The sequence below is a fragment of the Rhineura floridana genome, chromosome 17 (assembly GCF_030035675.1).
Source record: "Rhineura floridana isolate rRhiFlo1 chromosome 17, rRhiFlo1.hap2, whole genome shotgun sequence".
In the NCBI taxonomy this organism is placed as follows: Eukaryota; Metazoa; Chordata; class Lepidosauria; order Squamata; family Rhineuridae; genus Rhineura; species Rhineura floridana.
In genome coordinates, this window is record NC_084496.1 from 15,067,292 (window position 1) to 15,091,863 (window position 24,572).

At 41.4% G+C, this 24,572-nt stretch overlaps 1 protein-coding gene across 6 annotated transcripts in view; it reads left to right on the top strand.

Moving 5' to 3' along the window:
* The window catches only part of EEF2K (eukaryotic elongation factor 2 kinase), a 68,532-nt gene that overhangs the window by 9,010 nt on the left and 34,950 nt on the right, over positions 1-24,572 (top strand). For 4 of the 6 annotated variants that reach the window (XM_061600358.1, XM_061600354.1, XM_061600355.1 and 1 more), the window contains exons 2-5: positions 15,925-16,270; positions 17,609-17,659; positions 20,175-20,275; positions 22,455-22,515. In XM_061600358.1, the coding sequence (XP_061456342.1) occupies positions 15,989-16,270; positions 17,609-17,659; positions 20,175-20,275; positions 22,455-22,515 (495 nt within the window). In that variant the 5' untranslated portion in view covers positions 15,925-15,988. Of the gene's footprint in view, positions 1-7,902; positions 7,983-15,924; positions 16,271-17,608; positions 17,660-20,174; positions 20,276-22,454; positions 22,516-24,572 lie in introns of those variants that run through there. The other 2 variants (XM_061600356.1, XM_061600360.1) reach the window with 2 other exon arrangements.

The following is a 24,572-nucleotide window of genomic DNA, read 5'->3' on the forward strand; positions in this document are numbered from 1 at the left end:
ATGCATTGCCAACTTTGCATTCAAAGACTGTATGGACTCCCTCACTTTTGTGGTGGTATGATCTAGGAAACTCTTGTCTTTTAAAGCTAGATGCATGGTGGCCTAATGTATTGGGAAAGAGCTATAGCAGAGTGGTGCAACAGAAGGTTCCAGGTTTAGCCCCTGGCATCTTCAGGTAGGGCTGGGAGTGTCTCCTGCCTGAAACCCTGGAAAGGCACTGCCTGTCAGTGTAGACAATACCGAGCTAGATGGACTGATGGTGTGGCTCAGTATAAAGCAGCTTCCTATGTTAAAATTACTTTTCAGGATACAAAACGGGCAGATTGTTTCAGATAGTATTTGTTGGAACAGTATGTAAAAGGACTGCTTCTGTTTCCAGTGCACAGTAGCAGGCTGTGAAAACCGCTTGGCACAAAAACAGTGTTCATACTTATACCAAGAATTCAGGCAAGAAGAAATGCAAATGACTGTCCTGATTATAATAATTGATTCAGTGTCTTAGAGAAAGCAGTTGTTGTCTCTATAAATTTAATGGATCCTATAAGGCTCATTTGTTTAAAGTAATTTTTATTTCGTAGTTATATAATGTTGGATTTAAGGTTCTGCCGTGCTGTTCAGGCTTCAGCTTGGTGCCACTTGACCTGGGCATAAGCCCCTGAATATATAGGTATAGGATTGCAGTCATTTACCATACGCTTTTTTGTGTTGCATTTCCTTGCACTTCTGATCCAGGCAGATAACAAAATGTACATTCTGAACTTCATGAGCACTAAATCGGTAACATGTTGAGACTGCAATCCTATATGCACGTACCTGGGGTTGCTGTTTGCTTGTTTGTTTTTGAGAGAGAAAGAGAGAGAGAACACAGAGAAGCAATCTTAGGTAGCTCTTCTTACAAGTCAGATGACTTATAGATAGGCCATAAAAAAATTATTTTACAGCAAAGATGGGGAACCTGTGGCTCTCCAGCTGCTGTTGCTCCAACTCCCAGCAGTCCCAGCCAGTGTTAATCAGGGGATCCCGTCAGGCCACACGCATGTCATTCCGGCGTACGCATAAACCCTCATTGGATCCTTCAATCCTGGTTCAGTTTGCTAAGCAGCAACTCTGTGGAACAGGAAGAAACAGGAAGCATGACCAAGGAAAAACCACAAACTCCTAATTATCACTGAGATGAAGACATCAATATTATACAAAGCTCAAAAATGTAATAAAATGTTGTTATGGAAATGATAGAATATAAAATATGTAATATGGAAGTAATTTAAAATATCTTTATATATTTTTGCATAAGCTTAATGGTGTTATAGGAAATATAACATATATGAAACAATGGAAGATAATATATATATAATATATGCATATATATGCATAAGCCAACTATGATTAACAACCAGCATGACCAATTGTCAGGGATGATGTGAGTAGTAGTCCAACATACATCATCCACATCCCTTTTCTAAAGAAACTAGTGAGTTTTAGAGGAGAAGCTACATGAACCGCCTTCCCTGCTTTACTAACGTGGAAGTAAGATGCACTTGGCTTCAGTGAACCCTTCCATGTAAAGCTCCATCTGCGCTATACATTTAAAGCACTGTTCTACCATTTTAGTTGTCATGGCTTCCCCCAAAGAGTCCTAGGAACTGTAGTTTAAGGGTGCTGAGAGTTGTTAGGCAACCCCCTACTCCCCTCACAGAGCTGCAGTTCCCAGAGTTCCCTGGGAAAAGGGATTGTTTATTTATTTATTCATTTGTTAAATTTATACCCCGCCTTTCTTTTCATGCTAGAAACCCAAGGCGGCTTACATATTCCTATGTAGACCTTCACCTTCTATACATATAATAGCCCTCCTGTCCTGACGGTAGACCATATTGTCCTCACCCAGCTTTGATTTTCAAGTATGTATTACTGTTACGGCCGACGGCAGATTTTATTACTTTTTACCCAGCTCTTCCACAAATTTTATATATTTATGTATTTTATGTATTTTAATCCTAGCTCTTGTGGCGGCTATCTAGCTTTAAGCAATAAAATATATGTATGTATGTATATTGTGTCTGCTAAATTCTGGACCCTTAATTTAACTGGCAAACCACCCTGAGTGCGTCGGCACCAAAGCAGTATATAAATGTAGGCAATAGAACAATAGGTTGTGTGTACAGTACACAACACGCAGAAATGGGTAAGGGGTGCAGAAAGCAGCATTCTAAGAATTTCAGCTTTCTTTTTTAAGAAGCTTTTCGTCCTTGAGGCTGCAGAGAGCCTGAAATCCAGCTTTTCTTGGGACAGAATTTTGATTATCTTTTTGCGGGCAGGAGGGAAGGGCAGAATATGTATAGAGGGGCCAGAACATTTTTTTTATAATAATTTTTTTATTCAAATTTTTATAAAAACAAATACAAATACAACAAAAACAATACAACAGAAAAAAATAAAATAAAAAGAAAAACTTGACTTCCGATTTGTTACAGAACAGCTATAAGTATATAATATATATCAAACCTGTCTCCTAAAACATACGAAATTCACTTTTTTCCAAAGTCTATCTTAATTAATCGTCAAATCCCATTATCATCATTTCATTTTTTTCTTTCAACAAAAAGTCCAAAAGAGGCTTCCATTCCTTAAGAAATGTATCTGTCATTTTTTCTCTAATAAGACATGTCAATTTCCATCTCAACTAAGTCCATTAATTTCAATAGCCATTCTTCCATTGTTGGTATCGATTCCATTTTCCACTTTTGTGCATATAGTTTATCAGAGACATAACTCATTGTGAGCTCGCATTCGGGCATAGCTTCCAACGTGCAAATGAGAGCATCGTAGGATTTATCCAATGAGGAAAGTAACACAAAAACTTGCTGTAAGTCCAAGTATTCCACATTTCTTTCTTGTAACTGTACAAACAAGCCTCGAATAGTTTGTATGTGTTCACGCATGCTTATTCCCTCTGTTAAGCGCATTTGGAATAGCTTTCTCGCGAGTAGAACTTTACTTCCAGCTGTGGTTTTAATATGAACACTCCGCAGCTCCTCCCAGACCTCTCTTGCAGTTTCTGTTTCTCTTACGTACAGTAGCTGAGAGTCTTGTACACCAAGTATAATAGTAGCTCTTGCCTTCTGGTCTTGGCGTAGCCATTCCTCTGTGGGGTTAGAAGGTGCGTCTGCCTCAATGACGTTCCACAGGTCCTCTCGGATTAGCAGCATCTGCATCTTTATCCGCCAGCTTGTGTAATTCGTGTCATTTAGACGCTCCAATGGCATACCTGAGGTGTAGGACATTGCCATATTGGTTTCTCCAGGTGTTTAGCTTGACCACGGTCGTCCTGCTGGTTTTTTCTTTCTTCCAGCGTGTTCTGGCTTACTGGTACTGTGGGTTAGCCCCCAAATTCTGGGCCCATAACCCTAAATGTTAGCGTGTATTTATGAGGTCTATAGCCAAGTACCAGTAATGTAGAGTAAATGCCAGTCACACACAGAAGCACTTCAAGTAAGAAGGACTTTTATTGGCAAGTAGCACCAACAGGTCCTATTAGTAGAGTTCAAACACTCACTAGCACAAGTCACCAACAAAGTTGCCAGCATACCGCTCCGCATCAACACCTTTGTCTCCTTTTACACCCCCACACAGGCTGCTCTCTCGCTCTCGCTTTATGGGCTAAAGTGTGAAGAGCTAATCTCCTGCAGCCAAGGTTAATCACTCAGCCTTCCCGTTAACTCATTCCTCTCCTGTTTTCCTGGAGGATCTAAAACATTTACTCACTGGTAACACTAGATATTCCAACACATTCAAAACATTCCTGATGTTATCACGTAATTGTCTTTTAGGTAAAAACCCCGCTTGATCTTCCTGAATAAATTGTTGCAATATTATTTTCATTCTTTCAGCCAAAATCATTGTAAAAATTTTATAGTCATTATTCAGTAAAGATATTGGCTGATAATTTTTTGTTTTAGTTAAATCCTGCAGGATTTAACTAGAGGGGCCAGAACATAATGAGGTATCTGCTTGACCATCACAATAAGTATCATCTTGGAGCTGCCAGTGCAACTCCAGCTTGTGCATAAGCAAATTGCCATCCTGCTTGATGGACTTTGCACCACTGACAGGCTTTAATAACAGGTCTCTGTCTTTCTCTTGACACGAGGTAGCAAGACTGTCTCCTCACATAGGCTCATTCAGGTCTTGAACAGCAGCATGGGCGGGGGCGGGGGGGGGAGAGAGTCTGCTCATTTGGCACCTGTACATAGATGCCTCCTTAAAACAGAGAGCACAGGATGTTCTCCTGGAAATGAACAGCTCTGTGCATAGCTCCTCCATGTCATGAAGATAAGACTTGGACCTGGATTCCTTTCAGAAACATTTTCAGGACTGTTGACAGTGCAGCATTAATACTCAAACGTAGGGGCTGGGGCATTGAGAGAAGCACGTTGGAATCTTCTCCGTGCATGAGTTTCCAGTTTTTATCAGATCTGTGGTAAAACAATGAAAAATTCTTCCCCAGGTAAAGCTGGCTAGTTTTCGTTATCGTTTTTACACTCTTTCAGTTGTGTGACTTGGTTTAAGGCCAGGAAATAAAACCAAACAAACTGGTCCCTGTAGAAACAAGGAATCCCACGGAAAGTTACTTATTACTTTGTTGTTTAGTGTCAGCTGCTTATTAGGGAATTCAGGGTCAAACGTAAGGAGATGCAATTCATACAATTTGCAATTTCATGAACGGCTTTTTTAAAAAAGTAAACAGTAGTGTGAGGCAGGCTGGACTGGATCAGGATTCTCTCAGAAGGCAAAAGAAGGTCAAAGCCCCTTTTACACCCTCCTGTCAGGGTCCTGATCTGAACTGGGACCTCATGCCTGCTCCTAACTTCTTAAGTAAGAAAGTATTTTAACTTTCACAGTGTTGTATGAGAGCCAGTGTGGTGTAGTGGTTTGAGTGTTAGACTAGGAGCTTGGAGACCACGGTTCATATCCCCACTCAGCCATGAAGTTCACTGGGTGACCTTGGGGCAGTCACTTGTTTCTCAGCCTAACCTACCTCACAGGGTTGTTCTGAAGATAAAATGTTCTGAAGATAAAAACTATGTACACCACCTTGAGCTCCTTGGAGGAAAGGTGGGATATAAAATATAATAAATATACCGCCATTCATGCAATTGCTAGCTATCTTATATAGCTTAGCTCTAAATTGCCCTAGACATTTTAAACTGGGAGACTCTTCGTTGGATTAGGTTCAGTCCAGTCATACAGGCAAACTAGGCAACTGTCTAGCTAGGGTGTCAAAATTCTAAGCAGTGGGGGATGTGGCATCAGCTATGCAAAATGTCTAGGAGAGGGATCCATCACATTATTTATTTATTTGTTTATTTATTTATTTATTTATTTATTTATTGTATTTGTATACAGCCCCATAGCCGAAGCTCTCTGGGCGGTTTACAGTAACTAAAAACATTAAATTTGGTTCTCCACATTTCTGCAGCAATCTGCTATTTTTGTTTTAGAAAATCCTCATGAAAATTCTTCAGCATTTTAGTGTGAATTTCTCCTAATATTTTTTTGCTTGCAGTTTTGATTAATATACACATTTTTGCAAGCAATTTATCTTAATAGAATGCATTTTTGTGTGTTAGTTTCACAAATATATTCATTTTGTGCACACTTCTCCCTAATACATGCATTTTTGTAAACATTGGTTAGTTGGAAAATTGCATCGCAAAATTTGGATAAATGTGAATTTTGAAGGATGGCTGTGTTTCAGGCCTCATAGTGTTTCAGAAAGTGTGAATCTGATACATTCTGCTTTAAATGCAAACCGAATTAAATTTCTCCCCCATTCCTAATCTTCACCAGCTACCTAGGGCAGAGACACATCTGTAAAGGGGGAGGGGGTGAAAAAGAAAAAGTGGCAGACATTAAACACAGAAATGAGAAACAAGTATCTGGTTCTGCTCTGGTTCAGTTCAGTGTGCTGCAGCTGTCCTCTGGAATTGCTGTTAGCCTGCTAAAAGCTTTTGTTTGTTTGTTTAGGCAAGTCTACCCAGACATGTAATTTTATTGTGTACATTTGTTTTTAAAAATCTGTTGATTTTTTTCTATATTTTGATCATTTTATTATATTTGCTGTTATTTTTTAAAGTCTGCTTTTCTTGTTATTTTTAATGGATATTTTATACCATTTTATGCAAACTGCTTAGAGATATTGTTTTGATTAAGTGCTGTATAAATCTCACTAAATAAATAAATGTCATTATTTATTTCAATTATTTATACAGTTTAACTGTTTCATCACCAAAATTTTACATAAAAAGATTACACAAAACATAGTGGATAAAATCAATTCAAATTCATCATAAAAAAAGTTCATGTGGCTTCAGTGGTGTTGAAACATAGCTGTAAAGGGGAAGGATTTATGTTCACCAAGAGGCACAAAACACCCTTGGGCTAGCTTCACAGTAGAGCAGAATCCATAAAATTATGCCTTGATAAGACCTGCCTATCAAGTTTAGTTACTTTTTTATCCTTCTCTTAGTCTGGAGAATTCAAAGTGACGTACATTGAGTCCCCCCACCCCACTGGCTCAGAGTTTCCTTCATTAAACCATGGCCAGGTCCAGAACGACTTTCTATTGGAGACAAAATGCCAACAAGAGTCTTCAAACTACTATCTGGCAGTTGTGGGAATGTAAGGTTGTGGAGGAATACCACTAGGGTTTCCAGGTTCAGGGCCTGAGACTGATCCTGTATCTTTAGGAGAAGAGGAAGTCAGCTAAGTGCAGTTGGCTGCACCTGCACTTTTTCCTCTTCTCCTAAAGATACAGGATCAGTCTCAGGCCCTGAACCTGGCAACCCTAAATACCACTGGCACACTGCCGCTGGGACCCAAACATTGACCCCATCCCTGGCAGTGGGAGGCTGGGTCTGGGACCCACCGGCCATTTTAAATTTCCCACAATGCAGTGAGGGCTGGTCCATTAGAGGGAATGCGGCACCAGACACTAACCTCAGTTTGTCCTCAGCCAGCCCCCTCACCTACCTGTCTTCTTCCTTACAGCCAGTCCAGGGGGTGGCACTGACTGTCAGTTTCCTCCTCCGAGTAGAACTCAGCAGGAAATATGTGGATGGGGACAAAACACAAATGAGTTGTCTGCCTGTCATTGGCTCTGGCTCCACCTCCTGTTGGCCACTCTGCCTTCTGCCCTACCAGTCCCAAAAGGCACTAGCCTGTACTTCTGGAATGCCCCAGAACACCTGATATAGCACCATTCCAGGGCACTGTGGAAAATTTAAAATGGTGACTGGGGCCTCAGCTGGTTGAGGCCCTCTCAAGGCTAGACGTTGTGGACTGATGGTGTCATTCACATTGGAAACAAGGTGTGGGAATGTTGGCTTCATATAATATATTTTCCCCAGGGCAGCTTTCTTGCTGTCTTCCTAATAATTTCTTCTTTATTATTCTTCCCCACCCCACACCTTTTAAGACAGGTGAGAAACCGTTAGCCCTTCAGATGCTGCTGAACTGCAACTCTCACAAGCCCCAGCAAGCATGGCCAGTGGCCAGGGATGATGGGAGCTGTAGTTCAACAGCATCTGTAGCCCCAAAGGTTCCCCTGTTTTAAGAATTGATGCCATTGGTTGTTACCTTAATAGAATATTTTCTATTCAAGCTAACAATCTCATTGAGAGGTATGTTTTTTTCCACAGAGAATTATATGTACTCTTGTCTTCTGCTAGGAAAAGACCATCCTAATTTTAGCTTGTGGCTGACCTCAGAAGAAGAGGTCAAAGCATTTCTCTGTGCCTGATAGGAAGATTTATGGCAGGCCAGCTCTTGGCGTTAGTGGTGGTTAACAGGCTTCCCCCCCCCCACCTACAGGATTATTAATTTTTATAACTCTGCTGGTCCTTGTGGCCTTGTGTGCCACTCCATTCCTGTGACGTGTGGAGGCTTGCGTTCAACGTCTTCCACTGAAAGGTGGCCCATAACAGGTAAGCACTTTCTCTTCTTTTTGGCTTTCATGCAGGGTGAATTCACTGAGTGGTCTTGCTTCACGGCCTGAGTTTCCCATCTGAGATAAAGGGGGAAGGTTAGCGTCTTTTTAAAGGAGGTACTAACTTTTATGCAAAGCAGCCTGGAAGTCACTAAGCTTGGAGCTGTATCACATCTTTGCAGTTTGTTCTGATATGTTTTATGTGTAGACAACGAGTGACCTGCAACAAAATGTTGTAGTGAGACCTGCTCTTGTTTCCAATCAGCAGCCATGTCCTCCTCTACAATATTCCTTCCATTCACTTTCCTGCCTGGTTTCCCATTCTCCCCTAAACAGTCAGACAGCATTTTGTGACCACTGAGCCCACTCGGTCCTCATTGGGATTTTTTTTTGAGTGGGGGGAGGTGTCCCCTCCTTTACATTTTTTCCCCAGCGATTTATTTTAAATCTGCGCATAAGTACTGATACCGCCTTGTGAGGGTGGATGGTAGGGATAGAAGGATCCGTTGATGTTGGTTCTCGCCGTTTCTAATTTTTCCACTCTTAAAATTCAGTTCTTCATATTTCTGCAGCAATTTGTGAATTTGGAAAAAAAAAACCTCTGATGAAAATTCACCAGCCTTTTCTCCTAATAATTTTCTATGCAGTTTTCACTAGTGTATATTGCAAGCATTTTCCCTAATACAATGCACTTTGCATGTTATTTTCACTAATATATTCTTTTTTATGCACGCTTTCCCCTAATATGTGATTTTTGTAAACATTGTTAGGTTGCAGAACTGCATCACAAAATTTGAATAAGTGCAAATTGCAAAGGATAGTTGTGTTTTGGTTCACATATACTGCTTTGGGAAGTGCAATTTTGATAGAATCACCTTTAAATGCAAACTGAATCAAATTTCTCCCCCATCCCTAGTTGGCACTGCCATTTTTGCTACATACTTGCAGCCTGGACATCAGAAACAGGGAATTATTTATCCCCATATGAAGTTTCATCAGACTGGAATGCCTTGGAGAAATGGCCACCAAATATATGCCATTTACTGGGCCAGTGGTTCAATTGGAAAGAGGTGCAGAAGGTTACCAATCCCTACTGGATGGGTGCAGCTTCATGCTAACCTCTGCACTGGCTACCCATCCACTACCGAACCAGGTTCAAGGTCCTTGTATTAATTTACAAAGCCCTTAACAACTTAGAACTAGGGTACCTAAGGGACCATCTGAACCCTTATATCCCGGCTTGATAACTGAGAACATCATTGGTCATTCCCTGAATTGGCAAGGCTCATCTGACAAGAAGAAGAAAGCGGACCTTTAGAGTAGGGGTACCTACCCTTTGGAATTCCCCCCCCCTTAAATCTTAGACAGGTGCCATCCCTGTTATCTTTTCGGCACCTACTGAAGACCTTCCTCTTTCAACAAGCCTTTGAATAGAGACCTTATCCCAGTCTGCATCTGTGTTGGAATTGCTTTTAAATATGTTTTTAAAGCTTTCTTTATTTAAAAAGATGTTTTTAAAGATGTTTTGTTTTTATATGTTTTTAAGGATATTTTAATATATTTTAAAGTTTGTTTTTATGATGTTTTAGAGCATTTTTAGTGCTTCTGTTGGCCGCTCTGGGCTCCTACTGAGAGGAAGGGCGGGATATAAACCTAATAAATAAGAAGAAATCGAGCCTTTATTGTCATCGGCCCAATCTTGTACAATGCTCTGCTGATAGAGGAGCAGCAGTCACCTTCTGTTCTGATTTTTAAACACCTGCTGCAAACTTTTCTATGTCATCAGACTTATGCAGGCAATTGAGACAATATATTTTTCCAATAGTCAGTTAATTGATTTCTGATTTTAAATCTGTGTTTACATACGTTGTAAACCACTTTGATTTTTTAAAAAATGATTAGCGGTATATACATATTTTTATAAATAAATACATGTAAACTGCTTTGTATATTAAATGCCTTAAATAAATAAATAGCGTTCTGGATGCATCATACAATTTAGCCTTTTGCAAAGCAATGTTTATTGAGCTTTAAGCTCCCCACCCTGAATCTTCTCCTGCCTTTTTAAATGAGTCCTGTTCAGAAAAGAGGTAAGATCAAATGATTTATTTATCAGGTGCCATACAAAAGATAAAATTACATCACCTTGCCCTCAGACTTGCAATTTAATAAGGCAGCATAAAAGGAGAGTAAGAAAGGGAAAAATAAAGATATGGAACTGCTCAGATGAAGGCGAAGAGAACTAGATAAGATGCTTTTAAACAATGGATGGGTCTGAGCATTTTCATACACACATCTGCATGCATGTGCTTATACATATGAATGCCTTCTAAGGCCACACCTGGACCTTACATTTAAAGCAGTATGATACCACATGTCATGGCTTCCCCCAAAGAATCCTGGGAACTGTCATTTGTAAAGGGTGCTGAGAGTTGTTAGGAAACCCTATTCTCCTCACAGAGCTACAATTCCCAGAGTGGTTTAGCAATCAATCTCTCTTCCCAGGGAACTCTGAAATCAGTCTAGGCTGCATTGTATAGGTGGTGTTCCTTTAAAGTGTCAGGCAGTTCCCACTGTGGTTAATAAGACAATATGAGGGTTTGAATGTTTTTCATTGCAGTTCGCAGCTAAGGGTAGCCAAAGGAGATCTCTTGATCTTCCCTGCTGCTGTTTCTTCTTTCATTATGTGGTAAAGAGTCCATGTGAGCTGCAAGCTCAGGCTTGTGGTGCTCCATTCTGATCTGGATATCCTAAATCCTGGATGGAACCAAAAGTGTCTCATGTTGAGGCCTGTATTCCCGGGTGGGGCAGCAATTTGAATTCCTGGGAGCACTGATAGTGCCTGTTTGATAGCACGTTATTGGCAGGAGCATGCCAACATCTCTGCCACATCTTGCAGGAGAAAAGACATGCTTAGCTCCTCCCACCAACCAGAGAAAGTGCAGGTCAGGTGCATATAGCTTGCTTGTCCCTGGCTAGGAAAAAAACCTCAGTTCCACCTGTTAGTTGCCCTAGAACTGCAGAACCAAAGGGAAGCATGCTTTGGCACCATCTATCAGGCAGCGGACTAAGAGCTGCTGGTTGTTGCATTTATATGCAGTGGTGGCGGAAGCCTACTGGGCTGGTTGGGCGGAAGACAGGGAAACCAACAGTAAGTGAGACCAGAGCCAATGACAGTCAGAGACAGCTCCTGGACCAGTTGTAAGGAAGAAGGCAGCTGGGAGGGGGCTGGCTAAACAGACTGAGGTTGATGGGGCTGTGCCCCATTTGCCCCAGTGGACCAGCCTCCACTGTAATATGAGTAAGTTGAGGGTGGGTGGGTTGTTTTAATACATCCTGTTTGAACCGGCGGGAGTAGGTGTCTGTTCTGAACAGTTACTGTTTACAGGGCTTTTAAAACTTTTATTTATTTAAGACATGGATGAGGAACCTAAGGCCTAGGATGAAATACAGCCTCCCAGTCCTCTCTGTCTGGTCCTTGGAACACTCTCCAGGCCACACCACCTCATGGAGCATACTTTGCCCCCCAAGTATTTTTGTCTGTCTTGAATGTGTCCCTGAAGTTTGATAAATTGCTTATTTATTTCTTAAATGTATATCCTGCCCTTCCTCCCAGAAGTGTGGATAGAGGACAGAGAGGGGAGTATGTGTGGAAAACTAGTCTGTTGTACAAAGGTGACATTTATTTTTGTTGCTCCACCCACTTTTGCCTCTGCCCCCACCCACCATTTTCACATCCCTCCCCCGAAGGTTGCCCAGAAGGGAATGTGGCTTTTGGGCTGAAAAAGGTTCCCCATCCGTGATTTAAGATATTTATAGACGAGCACACTCATAAGGTGGCTTCTACAAGGAAAAAAACTCCCACTGTGTACATCATCAGAATTTTAAAAGGATGAGGATGCATAATATCCACCATCATTAAAACAATAACATTTAATAACCATAAAAATGATTGTAGAAGTAAAAAAATGACATCATCAGGCAGACGTAATACCCTTAAAAACCAGTAAAGCTTTTAACATCATTTCAAAGCCAGTTTTTGGCAATATTAAGACCCTGGTATTTTTTCTTCCTATGTTTTTATTTTTTAGGCAACCTGAAAGAGGTAGAACTTTAAAACCCGTTTAAAAGCATGTACTGACAGGGTCAGATCTATGACACCTGGAATACAATTTTATATTCAAAACAGTTATCAGACCCATTAAATGAATTATGTCAATCAGAAAGTAGAATCAATATTAGGCTAAACAGTTGGATGAAAGCTTTATGAATAGAGCCTCTGTTTTTAGTTTTCAGATACTGCTTTGTGCAACAGCAACAAAAATGGTGTGACTTTGTACTGGACTCCTTGGAAGCATACAGATATGAATAGCTGTCGGGATATGCATGGCTAATCAGCAACGCTAATGACCCATACAATATAAGGGACAGCCATTTGATATGGACCTTCAGAAAGGAGATTTTTCATTATTGTAATGTGTCTTTAAATGCCAAATATTTGTTTCCGTTCATAGAATGGCTTATTGGAGTATTTCCCACAGTTTGGGATGCAGCATAAGAATTAACTGATCCTTTTTGGTGGGGGGAGGGGAGAGTCCCATGTTTACTACTCAAGATTGGATAATAGATCTCTGTATACTCAACTATGGCAATGGTTGAAATTTAGAAAAAGGAGGTCATCCTTCTTGAAATGTTGTTTAAGTGTTTCCACTGTGCAAAGTACACATTTGCAAGATATGAGATGACAGGTCTCTGCCTCAGGGGGGTTACAATCTGCAGTTTGACACAGGGAAAAGAACAGAGGAAGGTTGTTGGCACATGTAGGTGAGGTGAAAAGGGGGAGAATGTGTTGTGCTTGTCTGGGGCTGATGGGAGTTGTAGTTCAAAATATCTGGAGAGCTCCAGATTGGTGAAGGCTGTGATATACATTCCTTCACCCCTTGTTAGATTTCTTCTTGTTGCATATTTGCAATGAAATTGAGAGAGCCCATAGGTGCTTGTTGCTTTTTAATTCTTTATTGCCTTAATGCTCTAGTACTGTGTGGTTATATCAAAATTAATAATTTTTAAAAATGAAGGCTTTCAACATTTTAAAATGTGAGTTAATTAATCAGCTGCCTTTTCACCAATCCATTAATTAGGTCAGTGGTTAAATTTTCAAACATCTGGATATTTCCCAACTCTCAGTGCAGATTGTCTTTTTAAAATGTTAAAGGAAATATTCAGAGGTGTGTTAGTTTCTTGCAGTGTGTGTGTATGTGTTACAATGCTTTTTTTGGTGAAAAATGAGGTGCCAGTACTCACGTCTTGATAACAAGTGCTGTGGGTGGCAGCACAAAATGGCTGCCATGGGCAGCAAAAAAAAAAAGAGATGACAGTACCTCAGGCTGGCTAGTACCCTCACAAAAAAAGTAGTGTGTGTGGTTGGTGGGAGAACAGAGCATAATGCAATCAGCAAGGTTAAAAGTGACTTAAAAACTCTTAATACACATTAGACATGAGAAGGATCACCAGATATCTTTGCAACTGCCCCCAGGTCTAGTTTCTGGAGCTCTCAAGCTCTGTGTAAAACTTGGACTGGAACTCCTCCAGACTCTGTTGAACACATAAAACACAGACTAGATTCACTTAACATTATATTCTGCTTTTATTTTTCTTCCTTTTTGTCAAATAATAATTTATTCTCCTCTTTCCTTACACCAGGGGTGGGAAACCTCAGGCCCTGGGCCCAGTTGCAGCCCTCATAAGAACATAAGAAGAGCCTGCTGTATCAAGCCAGTGGCCCATCTAGTCCAACATCCTGTTCACACAGTGGCCAACCAGATGCCTCAATGGGAAGCTCGCAGGCAGAACCTGAGTGCACTCTCCCCTCCCGTGGTTTCTAGCAACTGGTATTCAGAAGCATACTGCCACTGACTATGGAAGCAGATCATAGCCATCATGGCTAGTAGCCACTCATAGCCTTACCCTCCATGAGTTTGTCTAATCCTTTTAAAGCCATCCAGGTTGGTGGCCATCACGGCCTCCTGTGGAAGTGAATTCCATAGATTAACTATGTGCTGTGTGAAGGACTTTCTTTTGTCTGTCCTGAATCTTCCAACATTCAGCTTCACTGGATGTCCACAAGTTGTATTGTTAGGTCCTTAGATATGGAGGCTGATCTGAGGGACAAGTTACATATTTTGTTAGAAGATGAGCAATCTCACATTTGAGTTCTTTAAGAGTGCTTGGATGGATGCCATCCAGATCCTGCGATTTGTCAGTTTTTATTTTGTCTCTGAAGCCTAGAACGTCATCTCTTGTCACCACTATGTGCCTCAGTTCCTCAGACTCCCTTCCTGCAAATGTTATTTCAGGCACAGGGATCTGTCCCTTATCCGTTACTGTGAAGATCAATGCAAATAATTCATTTAGCTTCTCTGCAATCTCCCGATCCTGCTTTAGCACACCTTTGACTCCCTTGTCATCCAAGGAAGAAGCCCTCCAGGCTTCTCTAACTAGCCCTCGGAACTCTCCCCAAGCCACAGCCCTAACTGGCCCTGCTTTGCACCCTGGGTGGCTGAAATGTGTCCTTGAATTCTAATAAATGCCTGTCGCTTGCCTGGATGGAGGCTTAGAGGGGTGGCTATAGAAACAAATTTGCTTACTGTACAAACACAACATTTACATACATTGCTCCACTCATTTTTGCATATGGCCCCGCCCACCACTGGTATGTGGACACCCCCCCCCTGAAGGTTGCCCAGAAGGGAATATGGCCCTAGGGCTGAAAAAGGTTCCCCAGCCCTGCCCTACTCCATCCTACCAGCTCTGGGTGGACAAACATACACTAAAACCTCACAGTGAAAATGGATGTTTCGTGAAAACTGATTGGCTTTCTTTTGGAGCCCCCGCAACACATTGCTAATAGCAGAGAACAAATTCAGATGGTCTGTCTGTAGCTTAACTGTCTTGTCTGCTGTGAGAGTGAAGCTTTAAGAAGGAAAACTTCCCCCCCCCAACTCATTCATATTATTCCAAATTATTGTTTCATTATTTACAAATGTTGTTATTTCTGTTTTATGCAGCTATTTTAAATAACTTAGTTTATTTGTGTACATGCCAAACAGCTTATGGAAATACACATTCATAATTAGTGACCACCGAAGAAGACCTTTTGGTCAAAATGCATTTGTGTTTTTTTAATAGTAGCAGTAGTAGTTTTTGTTGTTGTTTTATTATTATAATTTGATATATTTATATACCACTTAATATTTAAGACAGTCTCTAATTGGTTTACATATATCAAACAATGAAACTGAGAAACTTCGATATAAAGCAATGCAATGCAATGCCAATAGAAGTTTGGCAGGAAGAATCCCTCCTTTCTTTCAGGCATCTCTTGAAAACTGAACTTTTTAGACAGGCCTCTGTAACATTAATTTTTCTAACCAATGCAGTATTTATTGATGCTTTTATTGTTGATTTTAATGATGTTTTTATTGATTTTTAAATTGTATTCTGTCTTACATACTGTAAGCCGTCTTGATGTACTTCTATGAAAAGCGCAGCTTATAAATACTTTAACAAATAAATACTAAACAAAACTACATTACAATGCAATAAAACAATAAAATCCTAAAAAGCAAAAGCATAGCAGCACTGTTTGCAATATCTCTAGAGCTTCAAATAATATTTGTGTTATAATCTTCTCTGTCATATGTGTTACAGCATTTCATATTATTTCCTCGTGTCCCAGTTTTCTTGTTATGTGCGTGTTGTGTAGGGACACACTATCTTTGTTTAGCCTTTAAGCACATACAGCCAAGTGTACAACGTCTGTACCGTGATTTTATATTTTGCAAGCTGCAGGACTTGAAGAATGCCTAAAGATGCCTACCTACTCATTTCCCTGTCCCATTCTTTCAGATGTTGATTTTTCTCCAATTTCTCTTTCTTAGGTTCGTCCATTTGTAATACTGGCTGCTTCAATCACCACGCGAACACAGCCATTCTCCCACCAGTATGGCGGACGAAGACCTTATCTTTCACATGGAATGCTTCGATAACACCAAGCTGGCAAAACCAGTTGCTGGGAGTTACCATGATGCTGATAGCGAGGATGAAGATAGTTATTATATCTGCCCAATAACAGACGACCCTGTCTTGAGCAAGTCAGCTAATGACAAAGTCAGGAACTATTACACCAACTTGGTCAAAAATGAGCGGTATTCTCCGAGGAATTCTTTTCATGTCAAGGTTGTCACCAGTCTATTTCTCACTTGGCATCTCTTGGGCTGGCATGAGGTTAACCCTTTCTTAACCTGCTTCATTTGTTGAAACTAATAATTGTGCTGAATGTTACAGCTTTGGCATATTTTACCCAGATATGTAGCTGCTCTCGACAATGGTTTGTTGCTTCATAAGAACGTAGGAGGCTGCCTTATACTGAGTCAGACCGATTGGCCCATCTAGCTCAGTATTGTTTACATCAGGTGTGGGAAACCTTTAACCCTCCTGATGTTGTTGAACTACAGCACCCAGCAGCCATGCTTGCTGAGACTGATGGGAGTTGTAGTTCAGCAACATCTAGAGGACCAAAGGTGCCCCACATCTGGCTTATACTGACTGGCAGTGGCTCTCCAGGGTTTCAGATGGATTCTCTCCCAGCTCTACCTGGAGATGCCGGGGATTGAACGTGGGACCTTCTGTGTGCAAGGCAGATGCCCTACCACTGAGCTGCGGCCCTTCATTTGGGCAGGAACTCAAGGCCATTTTACACTTTGCAGTGAATGTGCTTTATCGGCAGATAGGTCAGTGTGTGAAGTGATAAACATCAAGTATGAAGCAGGCCTGTGTGCTTATAAATGCACAGAGGACGTAGGCCAGGGAGCTGCAGGCAGTCGTGGCCCTCCATATATTAAGAAACACATGCTACTGCTTTGCGTTTATGGGCCAGATCAGCAACATTTTTCTTGGAGGGACGCTTTGAGACCTGAGCGAAGAGTAGTGGACCAACATCTCAACTTGCACCTCCTAAAATGGCCTGTACCACTTACACCAGTGTGTACCACTTACATCACACCCTAGGTTGGTACCAGGGTCAAATCAGGCTGCAGCCAGCATCTTGGACCACTCTAAAAGGGGATTAGATAAATTAATGGAGGACAAGGCTTTCAATGGCAACTAGTCATGATTGCTATGTATTTCCACTTGTATCAGAATGTTAGTTGCTGGGAAACAGTACTGTAGTGGGAGTGCTATTATGTTGATAGGCATTTATTTGTTTATTTATTACATTTATATACCACTCCATAGCCGAAGCTCTCCGGGTGGTTACAGCACTGAGGGAAGAGTATTGGACTAGCCTTTGGCCTAAAATGCCTTTGGTGTCTTCTGGCAGGATTTGTCTTATGTTCTTAAATCAGGTGTGTTATTAACAGTTAATGTTCCTAGTGAATCCCACAGAGAAGATATGGGCTTGATAAAACAGTGTGTGCAGATACTGTATTTTGGAATTCTGGGACAAAAGTTAAAAAAAGAAAAAGTCATCAAGCAAGACTTAACTGTGTCCTTTCATGCACACGATAGCTTGCTCTGTTGTATGTGTGTTCTGCTTAATTGTTTCTCATGTATGTCCTTTAGAATGGTACTCTGCAACACTGTAAGCATGGCTCTGTGGTTGACCGTAGCCGGGTAGGTCAAAAAATGAATGTGATAACATCTTAAAATAAATTCTTGTAGATGTTTGGGGGCCGGGTTGTTTCAAACACAAATGCCACAATTTCCAGAGGAATCCTAACTGGAGCCGGAAAGGAGCGGAGTGGCCCTGCCAGGTCATGCCAGCCAGGCAGAAGATGGAGGTTGTGGTGTCTTTGTAATTTTTTCATTACGCCACTCCAGGCTGGCACAGCTGAGGGACCCAAAGATCAGTCGCCTCGAGGCAGGGAAATCTGTGGGCTTTAGATCCATCAGATCTAAAGTACCAGCACTCCATCTCCACCCCACAAAACTCCATTTTGGGGCTTTCTGCTTGCTACTGGCGGCTGTAGCTGTCTGCCCACTGAGACAAAGCTGCAGTAGAGTCCCCACCCTGTTGCATAGCATCATCTGTGTGCCATCCTATCCCCCCCCCCGTATCAACATTAAGGTGGGGAGCTACAATTGGGGTGGACAAATGTGTCAAATTCGGTTCCTCATTTTTCCAATCTTCACCCTATTTCCACAACAGTTTTTCAGTCCTCATAAAAATTTGTATGAATTTTTGTGGACACTTTTCTTACTGTGCAATTTTCACATACATACGCATTCTTGAAAATTATCTTCACTAGTATATATATATTTGTGCACAAGATTGCGCCCAATGTACTGGGGAATGAAACAGCTATTTGCTTGGAATTGTACGATTCGTAACTGCATCCTTTATGTACTAATAATATGCTTTCTGCTTCTTGTGGCAAGCTGAGATTTTAGGTTCCTTTTTTTTAAAAAAAAGGCTTTTGCTTCTTAATTAGCTTTTATGTTACATGTTTGTGTGCTTTTTTCCTTTTTGTTTGTTGTTCCTTAAGAGCCGTGTTTCAGTTTGACTATATCACTTGGAAATTAAAAAAATAACAAGAACGCATGAGCAGAGCTAAATAAGGATGCGTTTAGCTGAGATTAGTCATTAAGGAACTCCCACCAGTTGAGACAGTGACTTAGGCCAAAATGTTTTGCTTTAGAAAAAAACAATGTTGCATTTTTAAAAATATGTTCAGCCTCTGTTCCCACTTTAATTACTATGGGTTGTGATCAAATAAGTCCTGCTGAGAGTACATCTGTTGAAATTAATTAATCTAAGTTAGTCATGTCTATTAACATCACTGGTCTACTCTGAGTAGGACTAGTATTGAATACCACCATATTCGTTGAGCTAGGAGATTGTTGTGCAAAGATATTGCAAAATGTACAGTCAGGTCCAAACTGTGCAGAACGCTCAGTAGTTGCATGTAGTTTTGTCAATGGAAGCAGAGAGACACAAAAGTAGAAAATCAAGATTGAAGGGTGTGTGTTAACACTTTCCTCTTCATGCTTTCCCACTCACTAAAAATCCCCCAACAAGCTGTTTCCTGACCCCCAAGGGAAACAATACAGGTATCAGGTATTTATTTTTTTCCTTGTGAGCAAAAAGTAGCTGGATGTGATTTTGGGGTGGAAAAGCAGTACAAATGGAAAGGCTTAAAAATCACCCCCTACTCTTCCACGTGTCAGTCTTCTGCTTTCGATTACAGCCTCCCATAGTTGCATTTTGTAAAACAAACAAAAGGAAATGATGTAGACAAATGACATTCCACTGAACACTGTCTTTGAGGGTGACGTATAGAGACCTGGATACCATACATTTCTTCTAACTTGGATCCAGCAACCCTAACCTCATCATATAAAGCAGTGATGGAGAATTAGATCTGGCCAGTGGATTTGAACCTTACCTCACCACCACCAACTTGTGGGCTGTTTGGCCGGTGGAACTGCCCCCTGTCCATTATCTGAAATCACAATGATGTCCTTGGGCTGGGGGAATAGTGCTTTGCAGCCCTGATGATAAGCTGATTACCTTTCAGCTTAGCTTTACCTCCCCTGTACTTGGTGTCATATATGATTTGAATGCAGAGTAGAGGCTTGGCCAAGATGGCCTCACAGGCCAAATGGGGAAGCCAGTGAGCTTACCTAAGCCCATGGGATAGAGGTTCCCCAGCACACTGTATATTTAAAGCACATCTAACATATATGTAAAGCGCATGGCTTCCCCCAAAGAATCCTGGGAATTATTGTTTATTACGGATACTGGGAATTGTAGCTCTTTGAGGGGTGACCTACAGTTCCCAGGGTTCTGTTGAGGGGGAGCTGTGTGCTTTAAATATGTGTTAAAATGTGGTTTAAATGTATGGTGTAGATGTCACCAACAACATTTTATATAGGTGATCAGCCATCTGTTGGGTATACTTTAATTTGGATTCTTGCATTGAGCAGGGGGTTGGACTCAATGTCCTTATAGGCCCCTTCCAAACTCTATGATTTTGTGATAGACAGATCCTTTATCTGCACCATCTTAGGGGCTTTCCTTGTGTGCTTTCCTTTGCAAGATTGAAGTCCAAAAATACAACGGGAAATATGACTGGGTATTATTTCTGATGGCACTTTATAAATAACTTAATGCTTTCAACTTTTGCAGGAAGCCTGGAAGCATGCCATTGAGAAAGCCAAGCACATGCCTGACCCCTGGGCAGAGTTTCATCTAGAGGACATTGAAACAGAGCATGCCATACGTTACAGGTCTGTAGACATTTCTGTATCCTATAGTGACATTGCATGTGCATCTCTGGGCTTTTGGGACACATGTCAAAGGGATTTGTTTCTGTTTTCATGCAGTCCATGTGACAACAAGCTGTCGCAATTAAAGGCAGAGGCAAACCTTTCTCTGAGTAAAAAACTATGTTTAGTGGCACCATAGGAGAAGAAAGTGCTTAGGAAGGCATGACAGCTGATTGATGTGCAGATAGATTAAACAAATGGGCAATAACCACATCACTCATTTTAATTAGTAGCTGTATACATGACTTTTGTTTTTGTACCCTAATAGGTACTTGCTTGCTGGTGTAAATTTTATTACTAACTTGCATTGCAGGTTTTCACATTCATACCTACACAACAAATATAACCTTTGTCCAAACAGGAGTTAATCTAGTTATCCAAATTCAGTGTGGTTTGTCCATCCCTCCCTCCCCCTTGTAAAAACATGTCTTATACTTAGGCCTCATCTGCACTATATATTTAAAGCAGTATCATACCGCTTTAAACAGTCATGGCTTCCTCCAAAGAATCTTGGGAGCTGTAGTTTGTGAAGGGTGCTAAGAGTTGTTAGGAAACCCCTCTTTCCCTCACAGAGCTACACTTCCCAGAATTCCCTGGAAAGAGGACTTGACTGTTAAACCACTGGGAATTGTAGCTCTGTGAAGGGAATAGGGGTCTCCTAAAAACTCTTAGCACCCTTCACAAACTATAGTTCCCAGGATTCTTTGGGAGAAGCCATGACTGTTTAAAGTGGTATGATACTAATTTAAATGTATGGTGCAGATGAGGCCTTGTCCTGATTTTTGATTCTCCAAATATATATTTTTTCACCTATAATGATGAATTTGTTGCATTCTTCTTAGGAATTAAGGAAGTAAATGCTTCAAACATATTTTTATGCAAAGCTATAAACAGTTTGGCCTCTTGGAAGCACACTGTACTATTCTTAAAATAGCATTTTCTTTCACTTGTGTGTTCGTGCTCCTCTGCTATGCATGACCGGAATGTAAACCTTTAAAAAGGACTAGTGTAGGAAAGGCCAGCAGACGTGCTGAGAGCAGAACTGACCTCTGACCTGTGTGCTATCCTGTGTGCAGACATGCATGTCGCTCATCAGTACATGCTGTACACAGATACAGGGTGTGTATTCTAATGGGTGTGTAATTAGAGGAACTAACCATCTTAGCGCAGGATTACATGAGGATTTTTTCCCATCCAAAGTTTTCTTTTAACATGGAAAAAAAGCTGTGAGTTAAGAACATAAGAAACTGCTTTGTACCAGGTCTGATGGCCATTGAGTTCAGTATTACCTATTTTGACTGACAGCTCCTGGGATTCAGCCCTGCCTGGAAAAATCAGGGACCAGTTATAATCTACATGCAAAGCATATGGCTCTTCCCTGTTGCTTCAGAGGACCAGCATGCACAGTCACATGTGACTTTGCAGTTTAAGGATAGAAGGAATCAGCATTTCTCCTTAGCAATTGCCACAGTTGTATAGTTGATTGTTATCAGTCTAGCAACACTGCTATTTCAGCTCAACATGAAGCTACCCGCCTCTGTTTTGTTTTCATGGTCAAAGAAAGCCTGCAAGGAAATCAACCACGCAACTAAACAAAGAATGTTGCTGTACCATTCAGGATTCTTGGGAGGGGGGGATGTGCTTTAAATGTATATTGTGTATGCAGCCAAAGAGAATCAGGAGTAGGTCTCAGGCTTTCCTAGTCTCTTCCCTCACCTCAGGGAGAAACAACCAGCGAAATGGGAGTTTCTATGATTATTTGAAAGCTGGGAAATTCTGGTCAAGTGAGGGTAAGAGAGAAGGCAGTGCATGAGGCAAAAGGCCCAAGTAAACATGACAATGGGTGATCATGACTTTTTAGACCTAGTGTGGGGAACCTTTGGCCCTCTAGACATTGCTAAACTACAGTCAGCCCCAGCAAGCACGGCCAATGGTCAGGGAAGATGAGAGTTATAGTTCAGCAACATATAGAGGGGAAAGAGTCTCCACACCTTCTCTGGGGCACTGCAGGAAATTTAAAAGGCAGACCTTCTCTCCTCATTCAAGATCTGGCAGTGAGATTAAAATGAAGAAATATCTTATGTTCTTCCTTTGAGCATTTTTAACTATCGGACCTGTGTTTTTTGTTTTTATTTGACAGATACAACGCTGTTACTGGAGAGTGGGTCGAGGATGAGGTACTGATCAAAATGGCTTCACAGGTGAGAACAGGCATGCCTCTTTGTTATTTGTGCTGTTTACAGTATACTCTTTTTTTAAGAGTGTGTGTGTGTGTGTATACGTACTATCTTGCTCTTCTTCCAAGGCACTCAGAAGCACATACAGTAGTCCCCTCCTCCTCCACCACCACCATCACCCAGCCACCTTTTATCCTCAGAACCAACCCTATGAGGAAGGTTAGGCTGAGAGCTAGTGAGTGACCCAAGGTCACCCAGTGAGTTTTATGGTTGAGCAGAGATTTGTACCTTGGTCTTCTCACTCCTTTTTCAGCCATTTAACCACTATGTTATACTGGCTGTCTTCCTATACCATAAATTTGCATAGGTGTGACGCTCTCCCTGGAAACTGCAGTGTTTTGTGCAATATATAAAGCTGCGTCTGGATGGTTCTGATTTCAGGGTGGAGTAGGTGGCTGCTGCTTTAGTGGTTCCAGTTTTCTGAATCCAGATGTGTGGTGTGTTTCCATCTATGCCAGCCTTCCCCAATCTTGGATCCCCAGATATTGTTGGACTGTAAACCCTTGTCATCTCTGGCCAACATGGCCAATAGTCAGAGATTATGGGAGCTGTTGTCCTAACAACATCTGGGGATCCAAGAATAGGGAAGGCTGGCCTATGCTGTTTCCTACCAGTCCATGCTGCAAGATGTTTACACTGCCTTTTCTTGGGACAAAAGGACATGTTTTATAATATGTGATCCAGTCTGTCTGATCCAGTATTGTCTACTCTTGACTAATAATGACTCTCCAGGTACTCTGAGAGGGACTTTTTGTAGTCCTCTTTATCTGTCTTATCATTTTAGAGGGTTTACTAGGGGCTGTGTCCCTGTTTGCTTTGCTCATCAACCCCACCCTCCTTACCAGCCATCCCCTCCCTTTACAGGTTGTCAAAGCCAATCCTCCCTCCCTTTACACCTGCCTCCCTGCCTCCCTCCTCCACTGGCCCAGCAGCTCCCAGACATCTGTCATCACCAGAGCTTGGAAAAGTTACTTTTTTAAACTACAACTCCCATCAGCCCCAGCCAGCATGGTCACTGGATTGGGCTGATGGGAGTTGAAGTTCAAAAAAGTAACTTTTCCAAGCTCTGGTCATCACATTGCAGTTCACAGCACCACTTGTCAGCAACCAAGCAAACTGCTGCATGATGACATCCTTAGGCAGATATGGTGCCTTTTAGGGCACAGCCTTCACAAGGCTTACAATGTAAGGAGAGCCAAATGAGATACATTTGAATGGTTAAAAAAAACCTGGGAATGTCAGCTATTAACCCAGGTACTTTCTACATGCAAACCAAGTGCTCTGTCACTGAACTAGCATGGCTCTTTCCATGCTTCCAGTTGCTCACTACAGCACCCCAACTGTAACAATAACGGAAGAAACACAGGTTATAAATGTAAAATGGGGGATATGGATGGTCCCAGGGTATGGTCTGGAGCAGCCAGGTGAGGTCACCACCTTGCTGAAACTAAGTAGATCTGAGTCTGTCAGCGTCTGCATGGTAAACCTCCTAGGAACTACATGTGTGCCCCCTTGAGTTCCATGATGGAAGAAAGATGAGACAGAAATGTAAGGAAAGAATTAAATAAAAGTTCCTTTTAGTAAGTACAAACATCTAAATATCCCTTGCTACTATTTGTATCCTACCAAAACAAAAATCCCTTCTGGATTCAGCAAGAGCCTTCTGGAAGAGTGCCTTAATCTGCGTATTTACAGAAAGACTCAGAACAGTGGCTTCTAGGTCAGAGAGCACCCTATATGGCTGTTCTGGGACAAAACAGGATTCCCCTACTGAAATGTCTCTGCGTAAGGATATGTGAATGTGGAGATTAATAGCTTCAGAAGAAACAATGTGGGAATAATTAACCCTTCTCCCCAGCCATTTCCCCCTAGAATTTCCACCTTCTGCATACTTACACCACACAGAGTTTCAGGTGTATGTTTCATCTTGCAAAAATCTTGTAGCAGAAAAGTTGGGAAGAATTACATCTCTTCTGCTGCTATGTCTGCTTCAAACTGCCCCATTCCAAAGCTGCTTTTTC